At 50.9% G+C, this 18,576-nt stretch overlaps 7 protein-coding genes across 7 annotated transcripts; 3 read left to right on the top strand and 4 right to left on the bottom strand.

Annotated features, from left to right (window-relative positions):
- Positions 1-533: 533 nt before the first annotated feature.
- On the top strand, positions 534-1,798 carry AtWU_09072 (60S ribosomal protein uL6; the record flags this gene model as incomplete). Its single annotated transcript, XM_035504180.1, has 5 exons — positions 534-579; positions 856-903; positions 1,061-1,316; positions 1,499-1,676; positions 1,748-1,798. The coding sequence occupies 5 exons, from the start codon at positions 534-536 to the stop codon at positions 1,796-1,798; spliced, it is 579 nt and encodes a 192-aa protein (XP_035360073.1).
- A 685-nt stretch (positions 1,799-2,483) lies between these two features.
- Positions 2,484-4,544, top strand: AtWU_09071 (triacylglycerol lipase family protein; the record flags this gene model as incomplete). Its single annotated transcript, XM_035504179.1, has 3 exons — positions 2,484-2,803; positions 2,895-3,711; positions 3,786-4,544. The coding sequence occupies 3 exons, from the start codon at positions 2,484-2,486 to the stop codon at positions 4,542-4,544; spliced, it is 1,896 nt and encodes a 631-aa protein (XP_035360072.1).
- An 873-nt stretch (positions 4,545-5,417) lies between these two features.
- AtWU_09070 (putative amino acid permease) lies at positions 5,418-7,035 on the bottom strand (the record flags this gene model as incomplete). The annotated part of the gene is made up of 2 exons (XM_035504178.1): positions 5,418-5,455; positions 5,514-7,035. The coding sequence occupies 2 exons, from the start codon at positions 7,033-7,035 to the stop codon at positions 5,418-5,420; spliced, it is 1,560 nt and encodes a 519-aa protein (XP_035360071.1).
- A 1,055-nt stretch (positions 7,036-8,090) lies between these two features.
- On the bottom strand, positions 8,091-10,399 carry AtWU_09069 (uncharacterized protein; the record flags this gene model as incomplete). Its single annotated transcript, XM_035504177.1, has 3 exons — positions 8,091-8,218; positions 8,273-10,300; positions 10,387-10,399. The coding sequence occupies 3 exons, from the start codon at positions 10,397-10,399 to the stop codon at positions 8,091-8,093; spliced, it is 2,169 nt and encodes a 722-aa protein (XP_035360070.1).
- Positions 10,400-12,800: 2,401 nt separating this feature from the next.
- AtWU_09068 (uncharacterized protein) lies at positions 12,801-14,396 on the bottom strand (the record flags this gene model as incomplete). The annotated part of the gene is made up of 1 exon (XM_035504176.1): positions 12,801-14,396. One exon carries the CDS (start codon positions 14,394-14,396, stop codon positions 12,801-12,803), a length of 1,596 nt encoding a protein of 531 aa, XP_035360069.1.
- A 1,028-nt stretch (positions 14,397-15,424) lies between these two features.
- Positions 15,425-17,428, bottom strand: AtWU_09067 (rhomboid protease PCP1; the record flags this gene model as incomplete). The annotated part of the gene is made up of 5 exons (XM_035504175.1): positions 15,425-15,686; positions 15,751-15,925; positions 16,001-16,334; positions 16,390-16,493; positions 16,558-17,428. The coding sequence occupies 5 exons, from the start codon at positions 17,426-17,428 to the stop codon at positions 15,425-15,427; spliced, it is 1,746 nt and encodes a 581-aa protein (XP_035360068.1).
- A 507-nt stretch (positions 17,429-17,935) lies between these two features.
- On the top strand, positions 17,936-18,397 carry AtWU_09066 (uncharacterized protein; the record flags this gene model as incomplete). The annotated part of the gene is made up of 1 exon (XM_035504174.1): positions 17,936-18,397. The coding sequence occupies one exon, from the start codon at positions 17,936-17,938 to the stop codon at positions 18,395-18,397; it is 462 nt and encodes a 153-aa protein (XP_035360067.1).
- Between the last annotated feature and the right edge of the window lie 179 nt (positions 18,398-18,576).

The raw sequence follows: 18,576 nt of genomic DNA, 5'->3' as shown, positions 1-18,576 counted from the left end.
TTTCATACGAAGTATACTAGTAATAATTGACACCACGATATTTTGTGCAAGAAAGACTTCTGATAACTGGCTTGTGTAGTATGGAGTCTAAGAGCCTTGAGAAATGAGAACATTGCCAGCTGCCCGTAATTCGTGGGGTCCCACGCATTGAGCAAAGGAAGAACTCCTCATTTGGCAGGACACAGAGGACAAATGATTGATAACATGGAGTACAAAAGAGAGAGATGGGTATAATGATTCATTATATGAATATTGGTCATTCATTATTATAATTGTTAGGCTCATTATTATCTTTCTGCTCGTGAAAAATACCATGAACCAAAAGACGGGTCGGGACTAGACCCAAAACGGGCAGCCCTAGGCGGACAAGAGGACTAATCCGGATTGGGCCGTAAGCGACGCACAACCCGTGATTTTCGCTCCACCACTCCTCGACTGCGGTTTGCCTTGTCGAATTTCGATCCTTTTGACGACCGACCGCTCGACGATATCGACAATTCCCTCGCGGACACACCACAGCCCACGCAGTCAAGATGCGGTACATTTACTCCGAGGAACGGCTGCCTATCCCCGAGAATGGTGAGCTTCGATTTATTCCCCCGATCTTTGTCGCTCTGTTCGCTGCGTGAACGCGGAGGAGGATCTGGACGGAGGGACAGGCATGGCATCGAGGATTTGGGGGGAGGTTGAGGATAGCGCTGCGCCAGTTACAAGCCGGCAATTGCTAGGGGAAGGAAGAGAAAAAGAAAGGGAGATGCCACACTGAATGCCTGTCCCCGCGATCGATTCTTGCGATCTCAGTTTTGCGTGATATGATAAAAAGGACATGGGACTGATTCGAATTTCCTCATACAGTGAAGGTTCACATTCGCTCGCGCATTGTGACCGTTGAGGGACCCCGAGGTATGCAAATTCTCCAACAATCCACCACGACCGGCCCCTTTGGAACAATTTCGACCAATTTGTTCTACATGGCGTTTTGTGGCCTACGGCTCGAGCCATGTGCCGCACCCGTCTGATTACAGCGACACTGACATGGGTCCTTTTCCCCCTCCTACAGGCAAGCTCGTCAAGGACCTCTCCCACATTGCCGTCACCTTCGGCCGCCCCGAGAAGAATGTCATCTCCATTGAGATGCACCACGGTGTCCGCAAGGGAATGGCCTCCCTTCGTACCGTCCGCACCCTCATCAACAACCTGATCATCGGTGTCACCAAGGGCTTCAAGTACAAGATGCGCTACGTCTACGCTCACTTTCCCATCAACGTCAACATTGAGAAGAACCCCGAGACCGGCCTGCACGACGTTGAGATCAGGTATGCCGAACTCAATCTACTCGCACGCACATCGAAGACTGGGGGATGAGCCGGGATCCGACCAAAGGATTTTTTTTAGTCTTTTCCCGTTCGGGTTCCGGCTTCTTCCTACCAGTGCTTGGGTCAATTGTCATGTTTTTGGAGGAAAGAACATTTTGCTGATGGGTATTTGCGTTTTACAGAAACTTCTTGGGTGAGAAGTACGTCCGCCGTGTGACCGCCCAGCCTGGCGTTGAGGTCATCACCTCCCCCAACGTTAAGGATGAGCTCCAGATCTCCGGTAACTCCCTGGAGGGTGTCTCCCAGAGTGCTGCCGACATCCAGCAGATCTGCCGTGTCCGCAACAAGGATATCCGTAAGGTAAGAAGAATACCACCAGATACCTTTTTGGCTATCTCGTTTGATGACTGACATGATGATTTTTTTAACAGTTCCTTGACGGTCTGTACGTGTCGGAGCGGGGTAACATTGTCGAGGAGTAAACGGTGGTTGTCCGCCTTGGTGGGTAGTGACGGATGTCTGGAGAATCTCTTTTTTTCGCCTACTTGCATAGGGAAGCAACGCGGAATTTAAAACCAAAATCATGGAATTCAAATGCCCCCCTTGACGTGTTTACGGATCGGGATGACTCCTTGTACCTCCGTTGGGAGAGAGAATGACAGTGTGTGCGTGGTGTGTAGACAAAAATTACCGGTCGGCTTTTACTGAGCAATCCAAATATCCTCTTTTCTGTTCCTCATCGACATTTTAGACGGATTCCCCTGCCATGGATTTGCTGTGTAGTAGAGTGATTGGAATTAGTTTCGAGGTAAGTTTGATTATCATAATAGTATAGATCATGGGGAGTGATTCCATGCATCTTCGATGGTTTGCGGGGAGAGAGGCCCTTCCCCCATCTGGTGTATGTCATCATCGTCTTCCTCTTCATTGTCTTCCATCACTTCTCTCCGCACCCCTCTCTCATTCCCATCAGTTACTTGTCATTCCAGGCTTCTCATGTATATGACCATATTCTCTCCCCTCCACATGCTTGGTAGCTTTCCCTGTTTTGTCCAGACCCTGCTGACCGCGTCAAGCATGTGAATGTCGCTTCCCCTCGCCATGTGCCAACGCTGTTCTTGATTTCCCCGCCGAGTGAGAAAGCCCGGTTGTTTCTTTCCAGTCGCAATGGGGTCCTGGACGACCATCTGCCGAATATTCTTCGCTGTCCTAACTATGATACTCGACGTCGCCTTCTTCTGGAAAGAAGTACGTTGTCCCCTGCAGTCCCGCCCTGCCGTGGATGTGGATGTGGATGATGAATGCTACAAGCTAGTTGGTGCTGGGCAGGTAGCTAACGCAGCTCTCCATCTTAAGCGATTACTGTCCTGGTGGAGATCCAAGTCTCCCCGGAAGCGACTGCAACATGTCCTGAGGACAGCATCTACCTTTGAGGAATGGGAAGAGGCTGCTTTCGAGCTTGATGAGCTCCTCAGCATGGATCTCTGGTGAGCAGACTCTCCCTTCCTGCCGAATATACTACTCCGGCGTCCAAAGCATCATCTCCAATCTCTGTCCTTTCCTGACTCTCCTGCCTAGGCGTCAGAATCCCACAAGCCGGCATTATGACTACCGACTGATACTGGGTCGACTGGAAGCTCTTATGAGCGCTCGCGAGGATGAGGATATCCTGACCCTTGCGAACCTGCTTCGCTCCGGGTTACTCCGTAATCTGGGCAACATCACCTCCCCCAAGATGTTTCTGCATGCCTACGCCGGGACCAAGCTTCTCATAGATGACTATATCACACAAGTCGCACTCTCGATTCAACAGGTCACCGCTCTACAGACGGCTCCAATCCACGACAGCGGGTTCTCGTCGCAGGCAAAACTTGAGCTTTTGCACGATACTCGGCAGGCATTCGGGAGAACGACCCTGCTATTACAGGGCGGTTCCATGTTCGGACTCTGTCACCTCGGTGTGGTGAAGGCTCTCCATTTGCGTGGCCTCTTGCCAAGGATCATCACCGGGACAGGGATGGGGGCGCTCATTGCGGCATTGGTGGGTATCCATAGCGAAGATGAGCTGCTCACATTCCTTGACAGCGGTGCCATTGATCTAAGCGCCTTCGATCGTAGGCGGCGGATGAAGCGGCCAGAAGAAGAGAGTTGGTGGCTGCCTACTAACCTCGGAGACAGTTGGCTGGGGACACTCTTGCGGCGAGTCAATCGATTCATCCAGAAAGGCTACTTCCTTGATGCGGAGGTGCTGGAAGAATGCGTGCGCGCCAATCTCGGTGATCTCACTTTCGAAGAAGCATATGCCCGGTCCAAGCGCATACTCAATATCACTGTTGCCACATCAAATAAAAACGCTACCCCGAATTTGCTGAACTACTTGACTGCACCGAATGTGGTACGTGGCGAAACACATACGCTCTCTCTGCCCCTATCATTACTGGTCGGTCTATGGTCTAACTCCTCTCACAGTTGATCTGGTCCGCCGCTGTAGCCTCCAACGCATCCAACAACTCACTTTACCAGCCAGTCACAATATACTGCAAAGACGAAACAGGCTCGATCGTACCTTGGCCGCATTCTCGGGATGCAACCTTCTATCAATCCTGGCGTCAAGGTCAATACAAAGAGGAAGAATCACCGCTAGCCCGGATTGCCGAGCTATTCAACGTCAACCATTTTATCGTGTCGCAGGCCCGACCATACTTAATCCCCTTCCTACGCTCAGACTCCAACCTACTGGACCGTCGCCCAACCGACCAATGGAGCATCACCCGGGCTCTAATGCGTCTCTTCACTGCCGAGCTCCACCACCGCCTCGGACAACTAGACTACATGGGCCTCCTTCCAGCCACTCTTGCACGGCTCCTCATCGAGGAGACCATCCCTGGCCCCCATATCACCCTCGTCCCCGACGTCTCCCTCCTGGACCTCCCCAAGCTCTTCCAGAACCCAAGCAAAGACCGTCTGGCTTACTGGTCTCTCAAAGGAGAGCGAGGCGTCTGGCCCGCCGTCAGCGCATTGAAAGTCCGCTGCGTCATCGAAATCGAGATCGACAAGGGCTACCAGGTCGTGCGTCGACGACAACCATCCGAAAACGCCCCATCAACGCCGCGTCGCATGCCCAATGAGGGACTCCCGCGTCGCCGCAGAGGCTATAGCATTGATTATGGTAGAGATATGCTGAACTTCTCTGGAAGTTTGGATTGCCAGGACGATTCAAACTATTAAGGGTTGTTGCATACCAATTCCTGATGCTTGTGCGGTAATTTACGCACATTTTACTCTGGTCATCACCTACTACTTACTTTTATTATGGACTATATATATATATATATATATAATGCGATGTATCGTAAGATACAGTAAAGACATACATACCGTTGTTACTAGTAAGTAAGCTGTAAACGGTACCTGTAAGAGTGAAAGTGTTCAAAACCTGACTGCATGACCTTTTCTTTACCGTAGTGCAGGATAGAAAAAATCTTGTTTTGGATGTACTTTCGAATTTTGGAACATATTAATAGACAATCTACTCTTTCATAATAGCCGGGATTGAAACACCCGTCATGCAGTGGCGTTCAACTACTAGTAGTACTACCATCCCGTGAGCCTCACTTCAATGGGGTGGGTGTCTATATCGGATGCGGATATATATATGTGGAAGTGTGCCCAATGGATCATGATGATCTACTTTGCCGAGGCTGGAATCATACCGCAAGTAACTACGAGTATTAACATGATAGCAATTCGCTAACTGGTGATGTCCATATCCCCTGAAAACCCATGCGCCGTCTATAATGGTTCTTTGTTATGTTGCGGTTTCCCACATGATAGATCTTCCAGCTCGATTCTGCCTAGTCAAACCACCGAATTTACACTGAATATCATAACTGTAGAATTCGATTTGGAACAGTTCACCTCACGTACGGATTTGCATATCGACATATGAAACAAGCATAAGATTTGCGGAGCAATCAGGTATACTCAGAGTATCAGGTGTACGTTGGCAATGAATAAGGCAGAGCAAATACAGTGACTACCGTTAGACATATAGAGATCATAAAAGTTTCGTGACTGACTAGACAAATGGGCTGTAAAAAGTCATATCATCTCAACTGCTGCCAGTGGTCCCTTGAAAGCTATGATATGGTTAGTTCCTTTGTAATATACTTTGTGATATGGGTGGAGAAGACCTACATTTCCGCGCATGCACGGCGTACCAGAATGCCGAGATGGCCATGAATCCTACGACGACAACAGAGCCGTAATTCATGGAAACACTAGTGACAGGCAGCGAAGTTGGCATACTGAAAAGAACCAGCTCGAAGGCAATCCAGCATAAGGCGATTACGTTGACGATTGGTCCAAAGATGGGGCCACACGTCCAAGGAGCTTGGGACACCTCGCGACGGCCGTTCAGGAGGCTCAGTGCAATGGGGATAGCGTACGAGACTGCGAGAGCGATGACACCCGCAGAGACAAAGGCAGTGAAGGCCTCGCTGCTACCGAGGTTAATGAGCCCTAGAAGCATCTGAATGACGGTGCCGAAGGTCAAGGACCAGACAGGTACGCCAAGGCCCGGGTGTACGCGCGCCCATAATCGCGAGAGAGGGATAGCGTCATCTCGAGCGATCGCCCAACTGGCTCGTGAAGCGCAGACGGTAATGCTGAGGCTAGCGCAGAAATTGACGATCAAAACAAGCACAGTGAGAGCAAGGCCGCCGCCGGGACTGTCCATGACTACATGGAAAATATATGGCACGACTTGACCAACAGGGGCATTGATGACATCTTCCAAAGGGGGAATGGTGAAGCAGATGGGGAGGATGAAGAATAGACCTGTTATGCACCCTACGGGGACACAGAGACTGAGGGCCCATGGTACTTCCACGGCTGGCTTGTTGCATTCTTCTGCCATGGATGCAACCATGCCGATGGCACAGAACGTGTATGCGGGCGCGAGAAGTCCAATGAAGAAGGAGAAGCCCGACCATCCCGACAAGCTGGAGTCGTAGTGACTTAATGCATAGGCAGCACTATGCCTGCCGGCACCCGCCTTCACAGAGAGCGCAATAAGGATGACAAGAATTGTAAGCACCGTCCAGAGTGCGCAGATCATGTCCACCTGAGGTAGATACCGGTTACCGAATGTACAGATGACGAATGCTCCCAATAAGACAGCGTATAAGATCAGCAAAAGTTGCCAGCTAGTGATCGTCCATCCTGGACGGAACATTGAGATCGAGGCCGCGGCTATGGATGCAAACCCGAAGTTGACCGATAGAGTGATGGTCCAATTGCCAACCAGCCAAACCCAACAGGTAACGAAGGATACAGCTGCTTTAGAGCTCCCCGCAACCCGGTACGACCAGTAATACGGCCCAGCTGAGGTGGGATATCGAGACGCGAGTTCAGCAAGTGAGAGTGCGATACACTCGCATAAGAGGCAAACGACGATCCAGCCGACGAAGATGGACAATGGACCGCCGCCATAGATGGCGTCGAGGAGAGGCCCTCCTTCTCCAAAGGGAATCGCGGCAATGGCTAATGTCTGGAAAAGAAGAGTGAAGACCGAGCGGTTACGACGCAATTGCGGCTTGTACCTCGAGCCTTCGAGCCTGTCCTGCTCGTGTTTGTCTCCTAGTTCTGATATTTGTGCGACTTTTTCCTGGGCAGGGCTGCTAGGCCCTGCCAGCTCGTCATCTTTGGTCGCATCCATCGCAAGAATTAACCCAGGCGGTTAGATCAATGACAGAGCTAAACCGAGTGGCAAGCGTTTGTGGGATATACATGAAAGATTGTGCCCGCTGCCCCTGGGCTATCTAGCAGCCCGGAATCGGTCACACGCCCTTGCAGGCCTGAATAGGAGGTGACATTGTCTTAGGTAACACAACAGGCCATAAACGCACATCTTATTGAGATTGGTAAGTTATCGGTGGGAGGCGGTAATCGTGTTTCGGCACTCTGGCTGAGCGCCCTTGCATAGCGACCGAGACATGCGTCAGCTTGGTGCGCTGCCTCGGAGCAAGCATATCAAAAGACCATTGAATACCAGTCAGAATAGGTCAACCGATGCAGAACCAGGCCTTCATTGCGTGTGGATGCAATAAATAGAAGGCAGCAGACATAGATCCTGGGAGGTTAGTGGAAATGGCCCAGATGTGTGGACTTGGACAGATCTGACAAGTCGCACAAATGAAGGCAGAGTCCGCAATCACTCTCAGTGGCGCCACCAATTCCAAATATACTCTATCATGAGGAACACGTGTAGCCGTTCAACTGTAATCCTGAAGATACAGAATCATTGAATTACCCGCTTTTGTTCAACACACTCCCGGACCTGATACTCCAGGAAGGAAGAATGCGATTCCAAACATGTCGATTTCCCAGCCTGAATATGACGGTGCTATTTGCAGCTTGAGTGCTTGGCCATATCCTGTAGCATTGTACATGAGATCGGTGAGAACACCAAGCAGTATGCTAAGGTGAAAAGCCAACGATAAAGCCTGACAAGTACCAATCGTAGACGTTGCTTGACGGCTTGAAGAGACAGAAAAAAAGTGGAAGCATTCAGAAGAAAGAATGGGATAACTGCATTACGTATTCAAACAATAGAAAATATATGACACGCAAATGGATATATCCTACATGAACACAACATGGTACTGCAATCGAAGCACAACTACTAACGCGGACTGAACCTCACCTAAAGTTCATGCACCAAACGGGCGGCATAGGTATAGACAGCTGTCTCAATCAGTGGTCTGTCCACCATTAGACTGCACTTTGGGGACGGCGCCCTGACTGGCGAGATGGAGGACGAAGGGATCGAGGGCGCAGTGAACGAGCGCGAGAAGTGGGTCGAGAGTCAGCTTCGGATGGCACATAAGCCAACGTGGGAACTGCGTCGCGAGTCAGTGAACGAACGCCAGAAAAACGGCATACATGGAACTTACTGCTGAATGCATAGCCTTCAGTTGCTGCGTCCCGATCTTGGGGGTTGATTTCCACCCGGATGGCCACGTCCAGACCTCCCCACATGTCGCTGCTGCTACTGAACCCATCGGCGGCAGGGTGAGTCGAGCCGGCATTTTTCTCGCCCTTGTGGAGGGGAGAGTGTCCGTCCATGGCAATGGGGAACGAGGTAATGTCGTCCTGAGCCGTTGCGGCATTGCCATTAGACTCGGGCGTCTCAATCTCGGTGATACAGGCATAATTTCGCGATGGCATCGTTACTTTATTCCAGGTGGCGCTCTTCTCTTGCCCACCGGGCTGGCGGTCAAAGAAGTCCATTAGCGTTTCATCAGTGTGCGAATCCATGTGATGGAGTTTGTTTCGCCGCGCGAGGAGATTTGCGACGGCCTTGGGCGGAGGCTTATTGGTGATCGCACTGCTAATGACATTGACCATGTACCGCGGGTCGTGTTCACTGTGGATGCGAAGACTGGGGTTCGAATAGAACCTTCCGATGGCCGCCAAATGCACATCACCACCCAGAATTGTCACCCGTACTGAATGGGCCTTGGCAAAGTCCTGTAGACGCTGGATGAAGATGCGTCGTTCTTTCTTGTGTTGCCGGGCCGTGTAATGATCGTCTAGGTCGTCCAAAAGATCCACCTGGCCATCGAACTGATTGAACAGACCTCCTGCGAAACCAAACCGCTTGTTCAGCAGACGAATAGGGGCAATGATGGGCGAACTCAGGATGTTCTCCAGCCATGCGAGACGGGGATAAGCAATCGGGACACCCAGAAGCACGACCAGGTGTTTGATGTCTCCATTTGCTGCTGCCACTTCGCTCTGAAGCCGAGAGAAAATAAGATCGTACGTGTCTGGGTAGTTCACCTGGTGACGAGTGCGCTCGGTGCGCGCATCAACGCCAATGAAGGCAATCCGCTTGCCGAGGCGCATGTACAGGTTCCTACTCCTTTCCTCCACGTAAGGTCCTGGACGTTTACCGATAATCCAGCTGTCATCTTCCTGCTGTTCGTCCAGGACAAAAGTGTTCTCAAGCTGTCGTGGATCCGCGCCGGCGGTGCCGTTGACGGCGTGCATAGTCTGCGGGGCATCGGTAGTGTAGGTCGACTTTGGCGGAGCGATGTGATGCTGGAAGAGGCAGTAGTACTTGAAGGCAACGCCGCCAATGCCTCGAAAGACGGAGCAGCGCATGAAATGGTCGGTGTACGAGCCGAAGCCGTCGATGATATCATGGTCATCCCAGATATTGATTTGTGGGATCCGCCCGTTTGCACCCTTGAATGGCTGGGTAGAATACCACCGGACATAGTTTGCATAATAGTACTCGTCACACCTGGCGCGCAGGTTGTTGTCGAAGTTGTGGGCGCGTCTTGTGTGAGGATTGGAGATGGAAGTCCATTCCTTAAGTGGTCCGTCCACACGGATTCCATCGTTGTAGAGTTGATCGCCACCACCGATCATAACATGGAAGGGTTTCTGCGCGTGCACGCGCAAGACATCATTCCAAAGGTTAGGCCCAACCCATGCGTTCATGTCCGTACCAACGGAGAAGCCATTGCACGAGTGGAACATCATACGCATTGACTGGTTTACAGAAGGAACCGCGAAGTCCCATGATGAAGGTGCTTCATCGCCCTCCGCATAAGTAAATCCCGGAATCGCGTACTCCCAGCGCGCTTCATAGGATTCCAGAGCGAAAGAGAGAGAGAAACGCCAGAATGCCTTCTGGAGATCCTCGTACAGACGGACACCATCCACGGTCACAGCAGAGTCGCCCGCACGAGCACCATTGCCGGCGTAACTGGCCCCAATGGGGCCAGCCTGGCGTAGAAGCAGCCGTGGCTGGCTCTGACCCGGTTTAGTAACAATCAAGACACTTCCACGCCAAATGGACGAAGAGGGATTGACATCCATATTCTTGAAATTAATCAAAGGGCCACATATTACGTCCACCTGGGCATTGAGGTCGGACGCATGACCATTCATGGCCGCGACAGGGGCATGGGCTGATGATGTCAGCTACAAGATCCCGAATATCGTAGGCAATGAAGCCTGAATGGAAGTATCAAGGGATTGAAAGACAGTAGCTTACCGGGAAGAGCCATGCCGAAGAGATTTGGGAGTAATGGTAGTAGTCGTAGGAGTAGTAATTGAGGTTGAAGTTGGAGTAGATGTAGAATACCAAAAATACCGGAAATATCGGAAATGGAGCAGAACAGGGAATGGCAGGCGATATGGAAGTGGTAGTGATTATTTGCAAAAAGAGGAAAGAGAAAAAAGACAGGTATAGGGTATCAAGAAAACAGCCAAGAGGACAAGAATGAATAAGGAAGGAAGGAAGGAAGGGCAGGGCGCGGGTTGAGTGAGATGTTTGGAATGGGAAGGAAGGAGAGATCCTGAAAGTCAAGTTAAGGAAGGAACGACGGGATACAGCCAATGCTTGTTTTTTTAAGGCCGAGGAACTGCCAGCTGACTTTCAGCCCACCGTGACAGGAAAGCAAAATAAGATGCAGCTAGGCGAGGGGCCAAGAGTCAAAAAGAAAGAGAGAGGGAGAGAAAGAATGGTTGAGATCTCGTATGGCAGGCCCCAACAATATGGAAGCGAGTCAAGCGACGGTCGCACGACGAACGGGATCGAACCGTGTACAGGTCGGGAGTAGAAGGGAGTAGGGCTGCAGGGCTGAGAAGGGGAGGGGAGACTGAGAGAACGACGGAAAGAGAGCGAGAGCCAGAGCGAGAGTGGAAGGTGGGTGGGATGAATGGAAGGGAAGGACGGGCACAAGGCTGGCTTGGGTTTGCCTGCATGTACCTCGAGAGCGCAGGGTGAAGTTACACGGGGGCGGACTATTTAGTGACGGGTACCTATCAACTACTAGTAGTACTTAGTACTAGGCAGTGGCACTTGTGCCCTCAAGGGACTCTCGCCAAAAATTGAAATGCACAGTAGATCGTACTTCTCCAATCACCGTGGACTCTTCATAAGGAAGATTTCTAATGCGGGACTCCTGGCAGGCTGCGCGGACCCCCAATTCTCCGACAGATTAGCGATCTTGGCAGCAGTTTCTCAGGGGTTCAGCTTGGCTCTCCGACCAAGACCGGGTAGGGATGAACAGTAAGTAGGAGGAGTAAGTTATCTATAGGCCATAGGGTCCATTAGGGAGGAGAAGGAGGAGTAAATGGATACCTTACGAAGCTGGGTCAGGTACTACCATGGATGTCGGCTAAATGGTACACGGTAAGTACACCGTTCTCCCTGAAATTATAATCCTCCAAATCGCGTCGAGGATTACCGCTGATCGTTTGTTTCCTTGGCTCATCTTATGAGCTGTCACTTGATTGGACAGGAGCGGAGAGCTGGTGATGACTGCCCAGAGATAGCGGGGCGCTTAACCTTCCCATCTGGGCCAATAAACACCTGCCGGCATACCCGGTGGGGCGATCCATGACCGGCTGTCCCACTGCAGAGCCACTCTCAAGCCACACTGGCTTTGCGGCTAACCCCGATTGGTGGGCGGCGGTGCAGCATCGCTGTGGCTGCCTAACTGGAATACTAGCTGGGATAGCTCGAATGGGTGGCCTTGGCGGTGGATCGTAATGATTCAGTTCAGTTCCAACGTGTTTGTTCGTTACAGGACAAAGTCTGTCTGTCTCTACGGAGTAGTTTTAGGCAATTATTCAGCTGTGACCACTTTGCGGCTAGGTATCATGTGATATCCAATTGATGATATGTATGTAAGTTATGGCATGTATGTATGGCATCGTCAGTACCGTGCCTTCCCGATGCAGGTCATCAAGATACATGCATCCACGTGATGCTGTGCTCCGTCTGTTCCACCAGAAATGCGAGGTTGTGAAATTCCTCGTAGATATAATACCAATGAAACGGAAGCTGCCGCGCAACATGCTTCGTGATGTGATGCTCATATAATTACTTCTACTATGACAAGTATTACGTTCATCGGACCTCGCTAGCTGCAAGGCCCTGTTGCACAACGTTGGAACCGTCTTTGCCTTGAAAGTCACGATCTCGCAGCCTCGCAGCCTATGGCTTCAACTGAAGATTATGATACTGATTCTAAGAGACACTTGCTACAGTCAATCATGATGAAAGGAGTCATGTCAGATGTAATGTTTGCATGTCATGGAACTATTAAGAAAAAGGTAAAGACATCTTCATCCTGCGAGAGAACGATGTGAAACAATTATCCATCAATTGACCTCAAAGGATACAAAGAAGTGGTAATAGACTCCACCAACAGAACGCTAGAATGGTCCGCCAGGTGGTCATGTTCAAAGTGACTCCAAACATCCGCATTTAGACATGGTCCGGACTCAAAACATCCAGAGTACTTCACTTCCAACGCACTCCATAGAGCGCCCTGCATTTAATTCCACCATATTAATCAAAGTCTGGAATGGGAATACTGTCCTCTACCAGCATGTGAACTCCAACTTTCTCTTCCCCAGGCCATGATCCTCAGCTGCATCCCCTTTCTCCACAGAGTCTTACCCCGTAGTCGTCAGTCTCATCTCCGAGAGAATCGTCTCCAACTGTTCTCGGATACTGACATTGTCAAGTTCTGGATGTGCCTGCGAAAGGTCAGACATCCGCCTCAAGAGCACTGGAACAGGTGATTTGCGGGACTCAGAGGCATCGGAGAAGCTATCTTCTTCACTTGATGAAGTGCTATGCCCTGATGCTGTAGCAATCCAGTCCCTGTGCGATCGAGCCCGATCAAGGTGACGGGACTTAGCCTGCGAAGCCTTAGGAGCAGGAGAGGACAGTATGCTCGACGCCAATGCCTGTTTTGATCTCTCAACTATTTCTCTGAAAGTTGATTCTGGCGACTTGGGGACGCTGGCATCAATTGGCAAGGTAAACACGTCCTGCAAGCCTTGCTCGTGGCATTCTCTCCGCCCATCTTGGTACTGCTGGCGAAGCTTGCTGGCAGTATCCAGACTGGGCGCACATCCCCTAACATTCTCAAGCTCATGTGCTTCAGGGACGTGAAGGGTCATCAAGTCATCGATGTAGCGGCTCCTCGCTTTCTCGCATCTTTCTTGCTCTTCCGTATAGCCCTTTTGGACACGCTTCCAGAATCTAGCCGAGGCGCAGGCCAAGATTCTGCGACACTCATCCTCATACCTCTGAAAATCTGCAATGAGAGACTCGGCTCCAGGAACACATGGCAGGATCAGTGGCTCTGCCATATCTACGACCCACAGACAGAAGTTGATGACAATCACCAGCTCCATGCCGGGATCCTCACTGACTCCCGCGCCCTCCCAGTTATCCACAACATACCTGCCCTTGCTAAGAATACCCACGCCCGGATCCAGCTTACATTCGTCAATGCACTGCCGGAGGGTATCACGCAAGGCCTTGATTTGCACTTCGTACCGGTTAAAGCCCTCATTCCAGACGCACCAGACGTCGTCGATGTATTCCGGTAACCAAGCAAACTGACGGACAAAGAGATTACCGCTGTCGAAATCGAAACCCAAGATATAGGCCTTGTCAGCGGGAGCAGCAGGATTACCACGAACAGGCAAGCAATTGATCAGCATAATAGGGTCGTTATCTTCACCGATACCGTTTGGATGATAAGTCTGTAGATCAGATAGCTGACTGTAAAGACAGGGACGGCACTCATCGCCATCAAATAAGAACATGCTGTTGCGTCTCGTATTATCGTCCATGCCTCTTTCGTTGTGAGCGAGGTACAAGTGATAATCGATCTTGTTCAACCCAAACCATGTCAGAATATAAGCTGGGGATTCGCTTGTCGGATATTCGTCGGCATCAGAGAGTTCATCGACATCCGCGCTCTCTTCGGCAGGTAAAGTAATGGAGTCTCGTGCCCACGTTGTCTCGAAACACTCAACATCGTGCATAGGAGGTTCAATCAAGACTGTCTGAGCCACATCCGAAATGTGATCCAAGTCCTCATCTGTGGTGTGGGACCCTTCAAGTTCAGTAAGGGAAAAAGTGGCATTTTTAAGCTCCTGTGGGTCCAAGATTGCGCCTTTGCAACTCTTCACCAGTTTTGGTATCAACGAGAGGGGCTCAACCTCGGAGCTTATGAGAACCTGGGCTGGCATGGTGACAAAAACAAGCAGGATCTGAAAGCACTCGAGGACTGTTCATACAACAACCGCGAAGCAGCAGCAATGTGTCGACTACGTCCCGGGTTCCAAGGGATGAGCGTGTTCTGAAGCAACAGACCGTGATATATCAATCTGGAGGAAAAGAAGGTTGAGGATATGTGGATTGACAGAAAAAACGAGTGAATCGAGGCGACAACGAAGTTGATGTAGAATGGCCTGGTTTGTGGAGATTTCAAGTTCCTCGAGGAAGAAATGATATTGAGCAGATAGAGGTTCTCTGTGACAACAGAAATTGGGGTTGTGAGCGAGGTGCCATTCACTGACAGGTTGGGCTAGGCGAGTGTCTGGGGAGAGATGGGTCTTTGCCAGATCACCTCAAGATGGAAAAGGAACAAGACCCTACATACTGACGCGTTCTACAATTCGCATATACAAGTATGAATATAGCAACTGCATGAAGTGGAGACAGATGTGGGACGTGCGCGTCGAACAGAGGAAGAGTGCCATGCGTACGTGCGTGGGAAAGGTACTATGGTGTTTATTTATAGACAGACGAACTTGCTACTAGTGAGAAGGGGACAACCCCAGAGTATGTCCATTCTACTCGTTCATATGCAGTCTATGTGTGGCTCTACCCATCTTTCCATTTATGATCCGCCGGGAAGTACCATGTTAAAGGGGTACCTGTCATACATCCAACAACACCAGATAGTCCTTCAGCGCAACAGAGGATAAAAGGGGATCACCGGGATATACATTATTTGGATGATGCGTTGTCCATATAACCCCTGTCCTTGCATCGGACAGGGTACATCCAGAGGAAAACAGGAGCAAGAACCAGACAATAACCCGAGACTTTACACGGGATACCCAGATTTACGACATAGCTTATCTCCCTGAATAGAGAAAACGTTCATACAATCTAACATTCCAAAATGCGAAACTATAAATACACAGCTACCAGCAATCTAGCAGTAGCTAATAGCACAGCTTCAAAGAAAGAACCCAAGTGAAGTTAGGTTCTAATTCTTCGAAGACAGCCAGCGATACCACGTCCCACTACCATCAGGATGTTTCCGTTCCGTCTTTGGCCGACACAAAGCCCAGGAGATACCCGTCAAGTAACCACCCATATGGGCCCAGTGATCGAGTTTATGAGGACCACGTAGTCGTCGAACCAACGTGATCGCTTCGAGAGCAACCATGGTGGTGATGATGGACCATCCGGGGACGGAAAGCATCTTCTTCCATTCTTCTGGGAGGAAGAAGAATTGCAGGGTTTCGCTGTGGGGTGTTAGTTTTCTTGAATTCAGTTCAAAGAGGGGAGAAGATGGGAAGGGGTGCGTACTTGGCATTCAACGTGCAGTAAGCTGCTATGACTCCCGAGAGGGCACCACTGGCACCGAGCGCGCTGACAGTCCACTGAGCCATGAGACAGTGAGCTGTGAGGGTGACGAACGAGCCGACAACTCCAGAGGCGATGTAGAGCGATAGGAATTCTCCGCGGCCGATTTCATCGTGCACTGTGAGCAATTACACACATATGTCAGTTTTGGGGGTTGAGAACTCGAAGCAGAGAATAGGGGAGAACCACGCACACTTGGTTCCAATAAACCACAGAAACACCATATTCGAGATAAAATGTTTAGGGTACTGATGGCTGAAGATGTTGCCGAGGAGTCTCAGGGGAGGATTAGGGTTGGCGGGGATGCTGATCAAGTAACGGTTGAAGAGTCTCCAGCACGGAGGGAACCACCAGAGCGCGAAAATGGCCGTATTGATACCGATGATGGTGCCGACCGTTGCAGCTGAGCGAGGAATATTGGGCCATAGTCTGTCGGAGGTTGCGGGCGGTTCGTAGTACATAGTGTAGGCGTAGCAGAGACCCAGGGTTAGGAGCAAGAACGCAAACGAGGGGAGAAGCCGTTGACGCTGTTTATGGGATCAGAAAAGGCAATCATGCAAGATGATGGACTGAGAGATTTACCAGGGTGAGCTTGTTCAGGTCAAAGTCCAAGTCCTCCGCAGCCATGTAATTCTTCTGCACCCAAGCAAGAACAGGACGCTGCTTGGGGTCCGCAAGTTGTCGGTCTGCACCCACACATAGTGTCAGCCATCCAGCAATGAACCCAATGCTTATACCACTTTAACATACCCTTCGGCGCAATCTCCAATGCAGTCTTCTCATCCACATTCCTCAAAGCCAGACTATTCTTCTCGAATGAGCGCCTAACCCTCTCATCATGCTGCATGCCCCGGGACAACCACTCCTGTCGTTTCCTCTCCTGCTCAGCCAGCAAGTACGCCTCATTCTGCGTCCGGACTTCCTCCAACACACTCTTTCCCGACGGATTATGCGACGCACCAGCTCCCCCATTTACATCGGCTCCATACTCCCCACCTTGCGGCATATACCGTTGTACATTCCTTGCTTCCTCCTCGTCCATTTCGCGCTCAACGCGGGCCAGAATTGCAGCATCTTCATCGACCGGGTAGTTCGCACGGAGGTACTTGAGTGCTAGCTCCAGACTGCGCGGGTGCACGGAGCGGACGATATCAGCGGGGAGGTTTAGGTCCAAGGTGCCGAGGAGACGGCGGCCATGGAGGACGGCGAGGACACGGTTCGCAAGGGCTGGAGGAAGTTTGGTACGTGGACCGAAGATAGTTTTCAGTTCGGTGGTCGTGAAGGGCGTTGAGCGGGGATGAGTGCCTTGTTCTTGGGGTTGGTCTGGAGTTGTTGGGTGTTTGGCGCGGAGGGAGTGGGTGTTGTGGAGGGAGCGAATGAGGATGAGGGATGAGGAGGGAGCGGTTGTCTGTCTGGAGAGAACTGGAGATTGATTTGACCAGGAGCTTAAGAGGCGCCTGGCGATGTTATCGGGTTGCCATGGGAGGGTGTTTGTAGAGGCGGAGAGACGAAGAGGAGCGGAGGAGCGCAGCGGTGATGTTGATGTTGATGGGGCAAACCAGCTCGAGGCGCGGAGCCCCGGGCATGGTATGCGCCAGGCTACGCCCAACGCATTGCTCATCTCCTGCAATGAGGGGTCCGGGAACCCGTATCACAATGGACGATGCTGTTGATTGTTGGTGGTGGATTTGATGGAGTGCGGAGAGAGCCGGATTTTCTCCGTCTGCCGAGAGGAATGTTCCGTAGTGAGACTAAGTAGTATAGTTACTTGGTGGTTCGTAGAGCTAGTAGTCCACTGGGTTATGTCTGTATTGCCAACATGGCGCAATGCAGATGCCACCTACGATATCAGCTCAATTGAGGCAATTGAAAAGAAATTAATAGGGTTCTAGCATTGTATTTCTAGAAAAGAAACATCATCCCGAATAGCCTCATGCACGTGGACCATCACGTGGAGATAACGCGATCACATTCCTTGGTCCGATAAGCTTCAACTGAACTTCCCAGACGAAATGACTTCTGGATTGCTTCAGAAACATCTTCATTCATCTAGTTACTTGTCTCTATCTATCAAACCCTCCATCTCATCTTACATATACGCACCAAAACTCGACACAACTAAGCAACCATGTCCGCCGAATCCCTCCCTATCAGCCCCGCCGCCTTCGCCGAAGCCATCAAAGAGCTTCCCCTCCCTGTGCTCTACGCCAAAGTCTCCGAGATCCGCAACTCCATGGCGCACCTCCACCGCTCCAACCAGGAACTGAGGACATTCATTAATGAATCATGCGACACGGACTCCGAAAAGCAAGAACTAGAGGCATATATCAAGGAGAACGAGGACGTGGTAGTGTCTATGCTGGAGAGGATAGAGCTACTGAAGACTGAGGTGGAAAATCGGGGACAGAAATGGATTGAGCTGGAGGATCCGGAAAAGGAGAAGGAGAAGGAGAATGGTGAAGGGACTGCCAATGGAAATGAGAATGGAACGGTGGAAGGGACGGAGGAGGTGCGGAACCCCGCTGCGGGGAATGAGGACCGGAATCAAGATCACGACCAGGAACAGGACCAGGAGGGAGTTTATCTGTAGTCGTGAGTCTCCGTCTTGGTGAAGAATTCGAGACCAGGAAAGGTACAATGCGGCTTTTGAGGAATATCCATCTATCGCATACGAGAACTCCTACATGGGCAGCTACCGACTACCTCACCTACCGCCGAGAGTGTCGCAATGTCGCATTTGCAGGCCATTTGAACCACTGTCCGGTCAGC

This window comes from Aspergillus tubingensis (genome assembly GCF_013340325.1).
Source record: "Aspergillus tubingensis WU-2223L DNA, scaffold_9, whole genome shotgun sequence".
In the NCBI taxonomy this organism is placed as follows: Eukaryota; Fungi; Ascomycota; class Eurotiomycetes; order Eurotiales; family Aspergillaceae; genus Aspergillus; species Aspergillus tubingensis.
This window is presented reverse-complemented; position numbering and strand designations above follow the sequence as displayed.